The 15,310-nt window shown below is 45.1% G+C and overlaps 1 protein-coding gene across 4 annotated transcripts in view; it reads right to left on the bottom strand.

Moving 5' to 3' along the window:
• The window catches only part of LOC118232923 (solute carrier family 45 member 4), a 71,678-nt gene that overhangs the window by 32,419 nt on the left and 23,949 nt on the right, over positions 1–15,310 (bottom strand). For all 4 annotated transcript variants that reach the window (XM_035428172.1, XM_035428171.1, XM_035428169.1 and 1 more), the window contains one exon: positions 6,082–6,751. In XM_035428172.1, the coding sequence (XP_035284063.1) occupies positions 6,082–6,319 (238 nt within the window). In that variant the 5' untranslated portion in view covers positions 6,320–6,751. The remainder of the gene's footprint in view (positions 1–6,081; positions 6,752–15,310) is intronic.

Raw genomic sequence — 15,310 nt, 5'->3', positions numbered from 1 at the left:
TCGCTTGCAGTCAAAGTTAAGCAAAACAACCTGTGAATTTCTGTTCAGCAAATATTTAAAGTTTTTTTTTTTTTTTTCTGGCTGACACACTTTGGAAACATTTTCAAAATCCTTTTGCTTCACAATGAAAACACAGATTTAGGCAACGATACTGCAGCACAAACACCACCATTTCCCAGAGCCACTATTGTTCCAGCCCGCACAGCAACAATGGAAAGTCATTCAGGAGATAATAAAGGTTGCTTGTGAAATGAAATGCAACAATTTCACAATAACGAGGCTCGCATTTTGCTATCCTGTTGAGTCACTTGCAATTGTAGCAAACCCTGAAACACACACAGAGACACAGTGACACACACACACACACACACACACACACACACACTTTTGGGGCATCATTAAACCTCCGTAAACCTCTCTGGACCAGACAGGACTGCAGCCTGGGGCTGCCTTTTAGCAGGAGTTATAGAGACCACTGCAGAAACGGTAGTAGCTGGGTCTTGTTTACGAGATCAGTGAAAATCAATGGTCAGGAGTCACTGCACATAAATGAGGAAAATTGAAAGGAAAAACTCACTGAAAACGCTCAAAAAAATCTACTAATCAGCTCCTTCTGTTTTAGTATGTTTTTAAAAAAAATCAAATTTGCAATATTAAGGTTAAACGTTTGGAACAAAAGAAACCTGAAATCTGAAGGGGTACAATAACCTTTGTTTTGGAGAGGGTGTTTGACCGGCACAGCTCTTGGTCCCAAGTGCCAATGAAATGTGGGGATACCTGGCTCTCCAGTCCATCTCAGTGCTCAGTTTAGCACCATTTCAAGGTAACGTGGGAGAAGGAGCTAAAATTTCGATTCAGCAGGCACGCGTTCACCTACCGGCCTCACCGTCTGGGCCCGCGAGCAGCAGGCCTATTTGCAGGCAGGACCAAGTGGAAAACTCCTTTAATGATTTAATGCTGATTAAGGCCGCACTGGAGATGCGTTCTGAGCGTTAGCGCGCGCCCTTAGCCACCGTTTCGACCGCGGTCCTGTTCGGGAGACGTTCCGTTTCGTTTCGCGCCTGGTGGTGACGCCGTGGGGTCAGGGTGGTCTCGCGGGCCGGCCAGGAGGCCCTTTGTTTCCTTGAAGGAACAGGGTACAAGTATTCACTGTCTCCGTCATTTGTTGGTTCTTTGTTTATCTGTACTTGGGTAACAGACCCACTAGTTCCTTTGCTACATTAAAACTACCTATTTTGAAACGAACACGTGCCTGCATTTATTTTTCTACTTACAAAAGTACGGCGGAATAAATTGAACTCTTAAAAATTCCACAGGTTGAAGCATTTGTAACTGGACACAATTTAGGCTAATTACTTGAGTACTTGAATAAACACTAGGACATCTTGTCTTCATTTAGAGAAAATTAGCTTAACATGTTTTAGAGAAAATTGTAAAATGTTCCAACCCAAGTTTTTACTACCTCGTTATCCAGCACAAAAGCCAATCGCAAGCGTTACGCAACTCTGTGTGCTGTATCTTCATGTTGGAAACTTCAATAGGTACACAGCTCAAGGGGAGCAAAGTTAGCATTTAACAAAAGTGAAATGGAACAGATTTCTCCTACAGTACATTCATAAAGCACTTGTAAGTGCCTGTGATCCAGGTACCTCAGCAGCACAGACGATCACCCATCCTAATAAGAATAAACTGGTCGTGACGGCAGTACAGGCCAGTGTACCAGTCAGAAGAGTTTCCTCCATGGTTCTGCTGACCTTGGGAGCAGCTACCTACATCAACAATGTGCTGCATGACTGTGACCGGCTCAAACTACCGTACTGTACCATGAAAACACTATGGAGGCCTGTCTCTGGCTTAGCAGTAGGAGCTGAACATTTTTACGCCGGTGTTCAAAGGCTGCAGCTGCTCATGAACGCACAGCAACTCACTTGTTTCTTAGGAGAGATGCTCGCTCAAAACAGGCCAACAGGCAAATAAATAACAGCGAGACATCACTGAACCGCAGCGATATCTCAGGTATGACACGGCCAAAGGGGGCAGCAGCAAGAACCTGCAGCACACAGGAAGGGTCCCCCGCTTTTCAACATGAGGCCAGCACCACTGCCCCTCTTCAGTGAGTCAAAGTCAAAGTCATCAAAATATCGTTTTACACCCAGGGTGTATTTTTACTCCAGCTGGCGACTCCAGCCAAGCTGTCGGAGAATTCCCGCCCAGGCACAACGAAGAAGGCGCTTGGCGTTTGTTGCGCAACCGCATGAGAGCGGAAATCGGCGAGAGGGTTTGCGCCGGCAAGGTTGTGTAAGCGATGTAAGCTACATGATCCTGCATGAGTGCAATCCTGGTGGGGAGCCCAGACTTAGGGGGGGCGGTGAGCAGTCCAGCACCTTTTCCCGCGTAGCGCGCATTAATGCACCCATTATGCCAGTACATTAACCGCCTCTGCAAATGCATTTGGAACATTAGACTCAGATTCCAGGAGCTATTCCATTTACACCATCCTATACTAGAGCCCTCTAGACAGAGGCATTAATCTTTCACTGTCTAAGAGTTAGAAATCTGGTTAATACGTTACATTTTCCCCTCCAAATGGTGAAAATCTTTTACATAATTAACCTGCCTTTATCCAAACCTTGCTCAAGTGTCTTCTGAAACTTCTGACAACATCCTCAGCATCTGGACCATGACAGGGCCTTTCACTGGGGAACCGGCTGCCGGTGTTTGTTTGAAACACCTGGTCACGCTCTTTGTAGAATTGCAAGAAAGACACGAACATCAAAACAATGCTGATGACGTAGAAAATGCAGATGATGTAGCAAATGACTATTTAATTTGAATTATTGAACCAATGGACTTTTTAAAGGGTTGTGTTGGAAAACATGGGACCCACAGTTTACCCCTCTGAGGTGTCTCACATTGTAGTGGGCCAGTTGCAGATAACATTGATTTTTCACCACCACACCCAGTTAAATTGACCTTTTATCCCCTTGCCCAGTCAAATTGTCTCCCTTTGATATGCAGTACCATTGTGTGATACCCTCTACCCCCTACTTCAGTCCAACTCCCCCACACCTTGTTTCTTTCCCCCCAATGTCTGATTACCTCCCCCCCCCCCCTTCCCTGTGATGCGCAAGATAACCATTTGGCCCCTTGAAGGAACAGGGTATCTTTTACATAATTAACCTGCCTTTATCCAAACCTTGCTCAAGTGTCTTCTGAAACTTCTGACAACATCCTCAGCATCTGGACCATGCTGATCTGTCATTTTCTTAGGATCACAGAAAATGATTCATGCAGATAAATATCTACATAAAAATGGACATTACAAAGTGGTGTTGAGAATACTGTCATTTAGCCTATATAAAGTGCCAACCGAAGTAGACCCAAGAATAGACACTTGTGGGACACCTTCACTCATTTTAAGAGAGCTTGATTTAGCCTAATACTATCAGCAACAATGGTTTGAGTTTTCCCTCAAACCATTGTTGTATAATGGTTTGAGCATAAAACCAGTTAAGAGTTCAACCAATGCTATGAAGAATTATGGTCACTGGTGTCAAGTGCAGCACAGTGCTGTTTACTATCCAAAGACATGACAATATCATTTATCACAAGAGTTGCTGCTGTTATTGTGCTACGACCTTGCCTATAACCCAAGTTGCAATAAGTGGTTGTAAAAAGCTTTTCATCTCTTAAAAAAAAAAAAAAACCTCAAAGCTGAGTTAGCTAATGATTCCAAGACTTTGGCCAAACAGAACAGTTATGAGGAAAACCAGGGGTTAAACCAGTTTTTAAATCCTGAAGTTCTCATAGGGAGCATGTTCAGGGTTAGGGTTATCGCAATGGAATTAAATGAGAGAAACAGTTATAGTCCAAGCTTAAGGTAGGATCAAGGATGCGATAAGTTCTAAATCAGAGTAATATAGAAGAAAAACCTGTTCAATAAAATGTTTGAAATTTTGTTTTGTAATAATACTGATACTGTATTTTCTGCCATTTCGGATACATGCAATTGGGCACGCAGTGGTCACTAATGTCTTGAGCAAAGACCGTACAGGCTAGGTATTTAAATGGCCTATTTGTCAATATAATATCAATCAGTGCCTATTTGGAAGGGATTTCTGTAATTTAGCCGTGTGGGTTTCAAGATCAACTCAGTAGATTTAATTCAAAGCAAATTTCTTTTAGCCTGTTAGAATTTCTAGAGAGCCAGTCAAGATCAATCATCCATAACAACCAATTCAGATGAGGCATAAGTTGACATTAATTTTTCAATGTCTTCTAATTTCTGAGGGAGGGTGGTAAATAAAAATAATAGCAAAATGGGTGTTCTCCGCAATGCAAACGTCAAGAACAATATATTCAAATCTCTTAGACACTGAGACAGCAGCGAGTTCAGATACAGCGAAACAAACTTTTACAAATATCAATACCCCTCCTCCTTTACATTTTTTAACTGACCTAAATAACTCATATCCATCAATGGGTGTGTCAGAATTTTACATTTTTGCAAGCCTGGTTTCAGAAAGGATGAAAATATCAGGGGAAGTGTCATTAATTGAAATATAAACCAAGTCCAACTTTGGGATTAGGCTCCTAATATTTAAGTGCAATTGTCTTGCAGTGATCCTAATTCCGACATAGGATTATAAATAGATGTAGACAAAATGTTTGGGTATTTATTTGTACAGGATTCTTTGCTGCCACGATGTTAGGCTTAAATGCCTGCCAAGGCATAGGCTATAACAGATACAGACACTAGGAATGACATTAACAACAGGCCTTTTGATGACCAACAGACTGGGAGATATAGAGGTATCCCAAGCCATTAATAAATCACTGCTGTGTTTGCATTCCGATTTGTATAGCGAACAGTCCCTACTGTACCTGCTGGGACCAGCACACTATTTAGTGGCAAAGCTAAAATGACATCCTTGGGATTGAGGGTAAGATACTATGTAAATTTGAAAAATACTGCAAGCAGAACATCACACAAGAAACTGTCCACAACATTCTTTCATCCTAGGAGCACCAACTCACCGCCATCATTTTCTGCACTCCATAATTTTAGATTTGTAGTCAAACAATTTCTCAGCTTTTATTAAAAGGTACTTTAAGACTTTTTTTGTTTCACCATGTAGAAATAACGGCACTCTTTATACATAGCCCCCCCCACACTCCCCCATTTCAGGGCACCATAATGTTTTGGACAAATGGCTTCACAGGTGTTTCTGATTAATCAAGTGTGTTCAATTGCTTCTTTACTGCAAGTATAAGAAAGCTTTCAATATCTAGTCTCAATTCTAGGCTTTTGATTGCCATTACAGTTTGTTATTGCCGTTTGTCAGCGTAAGGACCAGGGTTTTACCAATGCCATAAGGCTGAGGAATATGGTGGGAAACAAAAAAACAAACAGAGGCCAAACTTTAGGCTGACCAAAATCAACATTTGGAACATCATTAAGAAGAAAGAGAGCACTGGTGAGCTCAGTAATTGCAGGGGGCCAGGTAATCTAAGAAAGAACTCTGCAATATATGATGGCCTAATCATGCCCTAATGGCTAACTTACCATTTCTTTATGTACCAAACTACATAATTCAGTTAAAAATGGAACTGGAAGTTTCATGAAACATGAGAACTACTAGGCCTAATTGATCGCTAGCTCTGGTGTGTTTAAAATGAATTTTCTGTAATTTGCATCCAAAAATTTGAGATGCAATGCTCTCCCACACTGTTCATGAAGAAGAGTTTTAAGCACCAAATGTTTTCATACCAGATTCTGGCCAGTTACAAAATAGGTAGGTACAGTAATCTAAAGGAACATCTGCCACTGCATTAAGTTCTCAAAACTGCAAACTCAACAAATATCAACAGACCAGATACTAAAATCAAGTTATACGTACCTCAGTCTTCACATACAGTAGGAGAGAGATATATAAGCTCATTTTTACACAACAAAACCTAAAATAAAAAGGCCCTTTCCCATAAAGTCAACCACAGGTCATCTCCATGATAATGAGCTAGTTTATGCAAGGTGGGAGCACCTGGTGGAGCACCAATGCAAATCTCACCGGGCGTGCTTACCTATTTGCAGCAATACGGGCGTGACCAGGGCCGTCTCCATGGCGTAGCAGAACTCCCGGCCGAACATGATGGCGCCGTGCATGACCCACTGGCGCAGGGGGATGCGGTCTATGGAGCCCTCGCTGACCGACTCGTCCTGGCTCTCCAGCTCGCGCCCGCCGCCGCCCGCTCTCTTAGCGGGCACCACCGCCACCTCCTGCACTTGCATAGTATCCGAGTTGCTGTTCTGGGGCGCCATAGTCGCTGGTGTGAGACCCCCGCTCTTCGGCTGGCGATAGGGAAACTGGTCTATCCTCCGGGGTTGCCCTCTCCTCTCCTCTCCTCTCCTCTCCCCTTCTCTCCTCTCCTCTCCTCCTCTCTCACAAATTCAACAACTCTCTGGAATCCTTTCAGAGCGTGTATACATTCCTTGGGGTTGCTGGGAGGTGCTGAAGTGCTTGCCTTGGGGCGCGGAGAGGTTAGGGTGTGTATAAAAGTATGGCTTTGTCATGGGTCTCCTTTTTACTGTCTACTGCAATAAGTAAAAATCCATATCAATTGCCATTCAGTTAATACCAGTTTCATCATTTCGGAGGAGGAGGTTCTGAAGAGGGAGGGCAGGTGGTGGAGCGGAGGGAAGGCCACGCAGGTGGGAGCTCCTCGGTAAATCCCCATCGAGCGGCCGATTAATCTGCAGGCGCCACGCGGAGCACGGATGGGGGGGGGGGAGAAGAGGGAGGGAGGGAAAAAGAAGAGCGAGAGAAAGGCAGTTAGCAGGTTCCACCACCAGCACAGGGAAACTGGGCTCATATTTCAGGCAGAAGGCAATCAGAAGCGTGGGCCAGTTGGGAGGGCTTCTCCGGTCATGCTCGCTACGCGCGCGGGATTGGTCCGCGCAGCCAGCCGTCGGTCCGCTGACGTTCAGCGGGCTTCCTGGAAGTCTCCACGCGGGGAATAATCCTTGATTCTCTATTTTAAGCCGCTCACAATATAATTAACACAGAGGGCCTTTGTGCATGACTGATCTTAGAACATTAAAAAAAGATTAACTGCTGCCAACTTCCCAACCAGCTGAGAATTGTTTAAGGTGGCCGTTTCGTAGGCTGCATTCCAAACTCAAGCACCGTGACTCACATGTGAACCGACAGGCCACATTTATCTCCGCACATGGAAGTAAATTCCATGTCCAGCAAAGCATGAATAATGTTGGCTTCAGTATCGGTGACAAAGGGGAGGCTTTTTCAATTCTGCTGTGAACAATGACCGGCATTAACATATTTCAGAGGATTGCGAACCCTTTGAAAGATTAGCCACGAATCAGCGCAAGAAAAACAGCATGTTTCGTTGCAAGATTTTTCCAGGAATAAAGGCTTTCAGCTTAATAATGCAGTATCAACAAGTTGAATAACTGCAACCCCAATTAGCTAAGCGTCTAAAAACTGAAGGAGAATAAAAAACACAAATGTCACATTATTATGTGCTGATGTGACTCACAGTGGACAGGTCCCAGCGGCCCTCACTTGCACATTCAGTAGAAAACTTTCTTAAGAAGCTTTTATGGTTTCAGTGTCTTTTATATATGCTGGCTCTTCTAATGTCATCCTGACTCAGCAAATTTCTAAAAACTGAATAAAAAATAAAAAAAATCACAAAATTTATTGGAGACAGCGATGATAATGACATTCTGACATTTAAAGCCATGGCTCAGTTTTTCTTAAGGAGAATTTCTATTCAAAAACAGGAACTGCATAAAACAAGAACAACTCATTTTCATTGTGCGGATTAGAGTAGTCAGAAGCACTTATTTCTACAGGAGACAGACACAGCTGAGAGGACGATAATGAAAATGTTCACATTTGGCCAGCTTGCTAGTCTTTTCACCTTCTAATGAGCCGTCTAGGGCACATTTTACAATGAGCTGCATTTAAAATAGGAGTGGGATATTTTATGATTTGCCCTTGTGAATACTTGAGTATGCTTCTTTAAAAAAAGAGGGTGACAATTAAGCTTCATAATAATTACAGACTATGAAACAAAAAAATTAAACGAGCAGAATTCCCTCGCTAGCAAAAACGCTACCGCTAGGAGGCTAGCAAATTAAACGATTAATAAAATATGAAAAAAACTTTGACATTTCAGCATTTTAGCTAGGTTACTGACATAACACTGAAATGTCTCAGTGTAACATTTCTCACCTGACAATAATGAAAACATTAAAACCGGCGAGCTGTGCTGGGATATCAGCGGCTTCTGTACTGCTTCCAACAGCCAACTGAATAACCCAGCTGGAGCTCCTGGATTTACCTGCCGCTACTCCATAGCACGCGAATGCCATTACAGGGCAGAGACGCATAATATAGCTACATAAAAATCTAGCGCCACACAGGCGCACAACAGACACACAATGTGACTTTAGCAGTTTACTTATTTTTGTATATTGGCTGTGCCTTGTAGTTTTCGTTATACAAAAAATAATAATTTCCTATTTTTTTTCTCAATTTTTTCCAAGTGATTAAGAATCTGCTAGCAGAGTACTCAAACTGGAGTAAACTGTCCAGCCCCCTTTCAGATTGCTTAAAGCCATTCATTCACTGTATGTGAGAGTTCTCGGAAGCCATTTTGTTAGGGAGGCTGTTGACAAAACTGATTTCCGTGCAGAGTGGCCTACTTTCTACTGCTTCCTTGCTGCCATTTTGTAACAGAGGGTGGCCTATTCGCTTCACTTCTATTGGTGACGTAGCAGTCTGAAACCAAAAGTGCGGATAGCATACCCCCAACCTAGAGTACCTTAAAAAATAACAAAGGAAAAATAACAGTCAGTATAACAAAGTAGTGTCCCTATGGAGGGATCTGTAGTGCAGCTGGGAACACACTAACTAACCGGAGCACTATACAATGAGCAGAGAGCAAAACGAGAGTCGAGGTTGCAAATGAGCAAATGGCCACATCACAAAATCCAATCAGCAAACAAAGCAGAGGGGCTAGAGACTCTTGGTATGGCATTTGCATTTAGTCTGCTGCCATCATTTCTCAACATGAGGTCCAAAGAAAGGTCAATGCCAGTGAAGCAGGCCCTCATGAGGCTGAAAAATCGGAATAAATTGATCATGAATCATTGAGACACAGACAACCGATTTTGTACAGGGATGTTCTGATCTTACCTATGGCTCCGTACCAGCTCGTGATACCACCATATTTTAAGTACTGTAGTCAATTTATGCCAATTGCCATGAATCTGAATGTGCCATCACATAAACAAACACTATTCATATGAGCCACCATATGAGGCTAGTTGTTTATGGAATGAGTTTCCATCCACTACAAAATCTGCTGTGTGGAACTCAGTGGAATCCAAAAGCAGCCTTATGGCCACTTGCAACATTTGCAATGCTCGCGTTTGCAAGCGCCTGTATTAACACAGCTTCTTATAGGCCAATACAACGAATTTGACAAAGCATCTGAAGAAACACTACTCAAAGGAGTATGCAAACTTATAAAAAAAAATAATAATAAAATAATTTAATTTCTCATGTAGGATGACCAGCCCTCCATGATGATTGACCATTAGTCGACTTCGGAAACTTCTGGAACCACGTTTCCGTCTGCCCTCATGACATTACTGCAGATGTGGCACTATGACAACTGCACACCAAGGTATGCAATAATCTACTTAAGTGTTGAGTATATGTGATTTCCATGAGTTTTATGACAGACATTTGGAGTTCAAGTGTTTCCCCAATGTTAATGCTGAGCCTCACCACGCACTGGATTAATTCAAAATGTTCAATGTACTTGCCATCCTGCACATGAAGCAGTTCCATGGTCCAAACAGGCCATTGAGAAGGTGATGAATGCATAGAATATCAGAAACAACGAGTCCATGTTATTCTCAGGGAAAACACCAGAACCATTAAAAAAGCCATGGAAGATGATGTGGGTGTACCCAGTTCAGGTTGCACTGCACAAACACGACAGGTAGTGGAGCGTGAGGGTCTGTTGTCGCAGCACAGCAGCATTGACACACTCGCAAGCGGCAGGAACATTTCTGGCCGCTTAAAACGTTCACCACTGGCCTGTTCACGTTTGCAGGATATTCAAAGTGATATGAACATGCCCCTCAAGCGCTTGCTCCAGGAGGAACAGGTCAGATAGAGCAGAAGCAGCCTTCGAGTGCCCATGCGTTACTGACTGCGCATCAGTGGGCGCTAATGGAGAAGGTCCTGGTGGTTTCTCCTTATGAAGAGCTGACGAGACGAGCTGCAGCTGCAACTACAGCCAACGCTATCCCTGCTACCACTGCTCTCAGACACCTTCCGCACAGGGAGAGTGAAGCCAATCAGAGGATTCAGACCATGGAAAACACCCTTCAGGAGTCAGTGACCTAGCGCTTCAGTGGTTCTGAGACAGAGCCACTTTACTGTGCCAACTACGCTTAATCTCAGATACAAAGATGGGCAAGCTCACATACAGATCATGTATTTCTGAAAGATGACAAGCTCCATTAATGTGCAACCAATATTAAGTCCTTTGTATTAGGCTTGGATTTGGATTTGGATCGGAAATCATAATTTACAATATGCAACAACAACAGTGCTTTCTCTTGCCTCCCAATAGAACATCTGAACATATATTTTCAGGGAAAGATGGCGGGGGGTGGGGGAGGGGCACCTGGGCTTCTGAGGCTGAACTGTCTGAGCCAATAGGAAAGGTACAACCGGAGACAGCCAAGAGCAGCCTCACCAGTGTGACTGATGATATCTTGGAGAGAGAAACCGCGCTTGTGTCAGTGAACACCTAAACAGCTATTACAGAGATGGAGATCTATCTGGCAGAGCCAACAATTCCAAGGTCAGGCAATCCACTTGAGTACAGGAGGATCTATGCAACATTATTTCCTGCAATGGCTGCCTCTGCAGTACCTCACTGGGCACAGAGAAACGTGGATCCGCACACGGAGAGACCTTTCAGTGCAGCCTCCAACACTGTTGATGAGAAGAGGAACGGACATCTAGTTGACAGGGCTGAGGTTTCGTAAAAAGGAACCTTCACCTCATTTTAGAGCGAGCATTAAACAGGAAATAAGGAAGCTCTCTGTATCAGGTCAACTGACAGTATTTAATGACTGGCTGTCCTTGATTCCCACGGGACAGAGTGCCTTACAATTGTTATTGATATTTGGTGTTATTTATTATGGGGCTGAACCACAGTGAAGTAAAAATTAATTTAATCTTATTTTTAATGTCCCAGCTTGATAATGCAGCTATATCACTGATATGTGGAACAGTGTTCTTTCCTGTTTGATAATGCAGCTGTACCACTGAGATGTGAAATTGTTATTTCTTGCTTTTTAAGTTTGCTGTTACACTGCTGAGGTTGAATTACTCCCATTTGCAGTCTTGAATGGTCAAGTCTGATAAATGCTGCTACGCCACAGATGAGTGGGACTGAGTTGTTTTTTTTGTGGACTACTCAAGCTTTGCGATAATGCTTCTACACCACTTCAAAGTCTGTACTTGAATGCTGAATGGTTAACCGGATAATGATGCACTCAGAGACCATTAAAGAAAAAAAAAGAAATGCAGTCAGACATACTGTGCAGTTATTTATTCTGAACTAAATTATTTCCTGAATAATTTCTTTAAATGTCACGCAGTTAATAGGCAACGAATATTTAACAAAAATGTGCTCCATTGCTCCCCCATTTCTGCATCGGGGGGCCTGTACTCAAACGAGCTGCTGAGAGACGGAGATCCGCGCTCCGTTCACAGGCTGACAGACCTCTGAAACATTAGCCACGCTAACCACACACGCTAACCACGCGGGCATCGGGCCCGCCTTGCCCAGCCGCCCCCGGCACGCACTCGATCGCAACCGCGCAGTGAGAGGCACGCCATGCGCCGACTTCCTCTAAGCACGAGGAGGAGCACCTGCTTGCCCCTCGTGACGAAAACCGCCTCTGTATTTGGTTTCGTTTTTGTGCACATCCGTCTCAATTTAGAGAAGCTTTCACCAGATGTGCAGCAGTGCCCGACACGGAGCGGGTAAGGTTACCGAATTAGTCAGCGTACGCATTGTACGTTAACATGAATATTGCCTGTTCTAAACGGGCGGATTGTAGATGGGCCCCACGCACAGTGAGAAGGGGAGGAGCATTTACAATTTTTTTAGTTGATGGAAAGAGTGCTCGCAGCCACTTCAAGCTCACGTTTCTGCAGCGGGGATGAAAGCGCATAAGTGCTCAGGCGAGTTCTGGGGGTCACAGTCTGTAATACCGCGCTCTGGATCTCTGAGGTCCAAATCGCAGCATTGGTACAGTTAGAGTTACCCAGAAATGTATTTTAGAGGCCGCTAGCATTAGGCATTTAGGGTAATTGAAGTTCTCGTGTGGGACCTGCGAGCGATCCTCGCTGGGGCTCCTGAGCGGCCCGGTCTCGCGCTCTCAGCCTGTCCGCGGGTCGCCGACCCCCCCCCAGGGGGCTCCATTTAACGGGACGTGCTGACGGGAGGCGAAACGAGCGCTCCTCTTTCCCGGGCGAGAACCCGAGCCGCTCCCCGTACCGCGCGTCCCAGCCCGCTTATCTTTTCGGCGAAGGCGAACGAACGCGAGGCGGAGAAACGAGATCGAATGACCGCATTAGCATCACAGCGGCCCCGTAAACGTTTCGGGCGCGGAGCGGGGGACCCGCAGGACCGAAAGGCGCAGAGGGCCTTTCATCTTCTCGCGGCTATCGTGTCACACGGCTCAGGGGGAACAAAGCCTCAGAGAACACAAAGATTCACAGGCCCGGGGAGATCAATGCATCCATTATCAGCCGTAAGACCGCTTTTTATACACAAACCACTACCGTGCACATATCGTTTTTGGAGGAAAAATCCAGAATTACTCAGGGTTCATCCTTTATTTTTTTGAAAACTGAAACAAAGTGTGGGCGGATGGGACAGGGATGGGACACAGAAGCTTCAGCTATTTCTCACCTGCTAAACTGGGGCAGCATTCACAACCACTGACAGGTGTCGTTGACCACCCATATGGCTGAATGTGTGGAAATGAACGGTTACTTTCTATATGTTATATTATGTGAGGCAGATTTTAATCATTTCCTTTTTTCACTTTGTGCGTGGATGTGACACGGGTCACCGGCAAGAGTGTTTCAGTCTATGGTACTGCCTTGACCATTTAATCGCTCGGAATCCAAACGAGCTGAAAAAAAACCTAATCCGTCACTGATAAGAGCAGCTTTCCCCCCGTTCCGCAGCCCAGAGGAAGCGGATTACTTATTGTAAATAAGGGAATAGGGTCTCCGGCAGGGCGCTGCAAATCAATGCCTTTAAGCAAGCGCTCAACGTGCGAGGGGAACAACGGTCACATTCTGGAGAACCCGTCCACCAAACAAACGCCAGCATTTCGCTCTCGGGCTCTCAGAATATCGCTCGGTTGGAGTTCGCGGTTTCTGAAGGGCTTTCCGTACATGTGACACTGCAAAACCTGAGCACACTGTCGACAAAACAGAAGGTATTGACAAGAGATCTCTGCAGGAACACCCTGGCGTACACTAATTGCTGAACCACAATTCGTCCCACAATTCCAAGTGCCCAGCATGCAAACTGCAGGGACAGCAGATGAGGTACGGTGCACAGTTAAGGAGGCACTTCAAATGTCCAAAAAAATACAAACATTAAGCCTACCTGATGCCACTGTTGCAGGATAGTTATGTTCTCGTACCTTAACCTTAATAAATGCTACCAAACATACCGTGTTTCAATACTACACTAACTCGGGTGCCAAAGAAAACGTTCCTCTGGTAGACAGAGTGGGGCTCCTCCAAGACGGATCAGCAAGGAAACTGAAGAGATGGCCGTAGGAGTTCAAGGTCTAGGACAGTAAGCTAACTCCAGTCTTTATCCCCGCACACACAGGGACTATTTCTGCCCCACACTGCTGATATTGGATTACCGAGCCTAGCTCTGCTCAACGACTCCTCAGACAACACTCGGAGAGGACTGTCTGTCACACAGACAACCCATTCGGTGATTTATTAGCACGTCGTTAAAAACAAACACAGCGGAGGACTGCTCGAACGGAAAAAAAAAAAAAAAAACGCATGACTAGTGCTGTTCCACAACAAACTTTCCTGACTGCCAATCACAAAGCTGGAATGAGACCTCATAGAATTTCACACAATTTCAATTTCGTACAACTTTCACCTCCCAGCAAATCCCAGTGAGCTACTGCTCTTTATTAAAGCGCAGATTATATTTCTACACGGCCACATTGACTGAACCTGAAAATTGTATTGTTCTGCTTTATTATGTTTTTTAAATAAAACTTTGCTTCGGGAATGTCCGTAAGCTCACCAGAAGGATCCAGGTGACTGGAGAGGCCGTGTAGGTAAATAAAAATGGCGGTGATCCAAAAGCCCACTTTTAAAAGCTCTTCTCCTGCACCAATTAAAAGGCTGAAGACCATTCTGTGGTCCTTTCAGCTCTTCAGAGAACACATTTCAATCAATGCAGCTCTGCTTGCTTAATTCCTAAAAGAACACAGAACATACTCCAAAATCGGAACCTCTAACAGAAGTAGTTAGTTTCCCTTCCTGTAATTCCTCGTCCAAACCCTGGCCCCCACCCCCCTTCCCCTGTGGTGAGCAGTGGGAGAGAAGCGGCCCCTCTCCACAGGCAGGGCCGAGGGGACGGGGGTCCGGCAGGGCAGGCCTCACACTAACGCAGGCAGGTCAGGACGGCGGACCGAGGTGTCGGGGGGCCAGCCGGAGGGAGAGCAGCCCCGGGTTTAAATTTGTAACCCTGAGAGCCGGCCTGAGCGCGAGCGGAAACCCGACACCGCCGCCCGTCCCGCGCTGCGGCCGCTGTCAGCGCCCCAGCTATTTGGGTTTCGCTCCATTACGCCTCTGCCCCGGCCGGGGGGGGGGGGGGGGGGCAGGGTTCCGGAAAGGTCAGGTTCGGGAAGGGGCTCGGCCACCGACCGACAGACCGGCTAAAATCACGCCAACGAATGAATGAAAGGGAAGGGGGGAAAGAAGGATTTGGGTTAAACCAGGCCAAATTATTCACAGCCCGGTTGACCTCGGCATCACTTACAGTCACACGATCTGCTCAATTATGTGTCATCCTGAAACGTTTACCCAGAAAATACAGATGAGGTCAGTCGTTTGTTATTTATTGCACGTCTCTGTATGCAATGGTCTGGATCAGCTTTTGAAATGATGTGACAAGCGCTCAATTCAGCTCTGAA

This window comes from Anguilla anguilla, chromosome 8 (genome assembly GCF_013347855.1).
Source record: "Anguilla anguilla isolate fAngAng1 chromosome 8, fAngAng1.pri, whole genome shotgun sequence".
Classification (NCBI taxonomy): Eukaryota; Metazoa; Chordata; class Actinopteri; order Anguilliformes; family Anguillidae; genus Anguilla; species Anguilla anguilla.
Note: the sequence above shows the minus strand (reverse complement) of the source record. Positions and strands in the feature narration are given on the sequence as shown.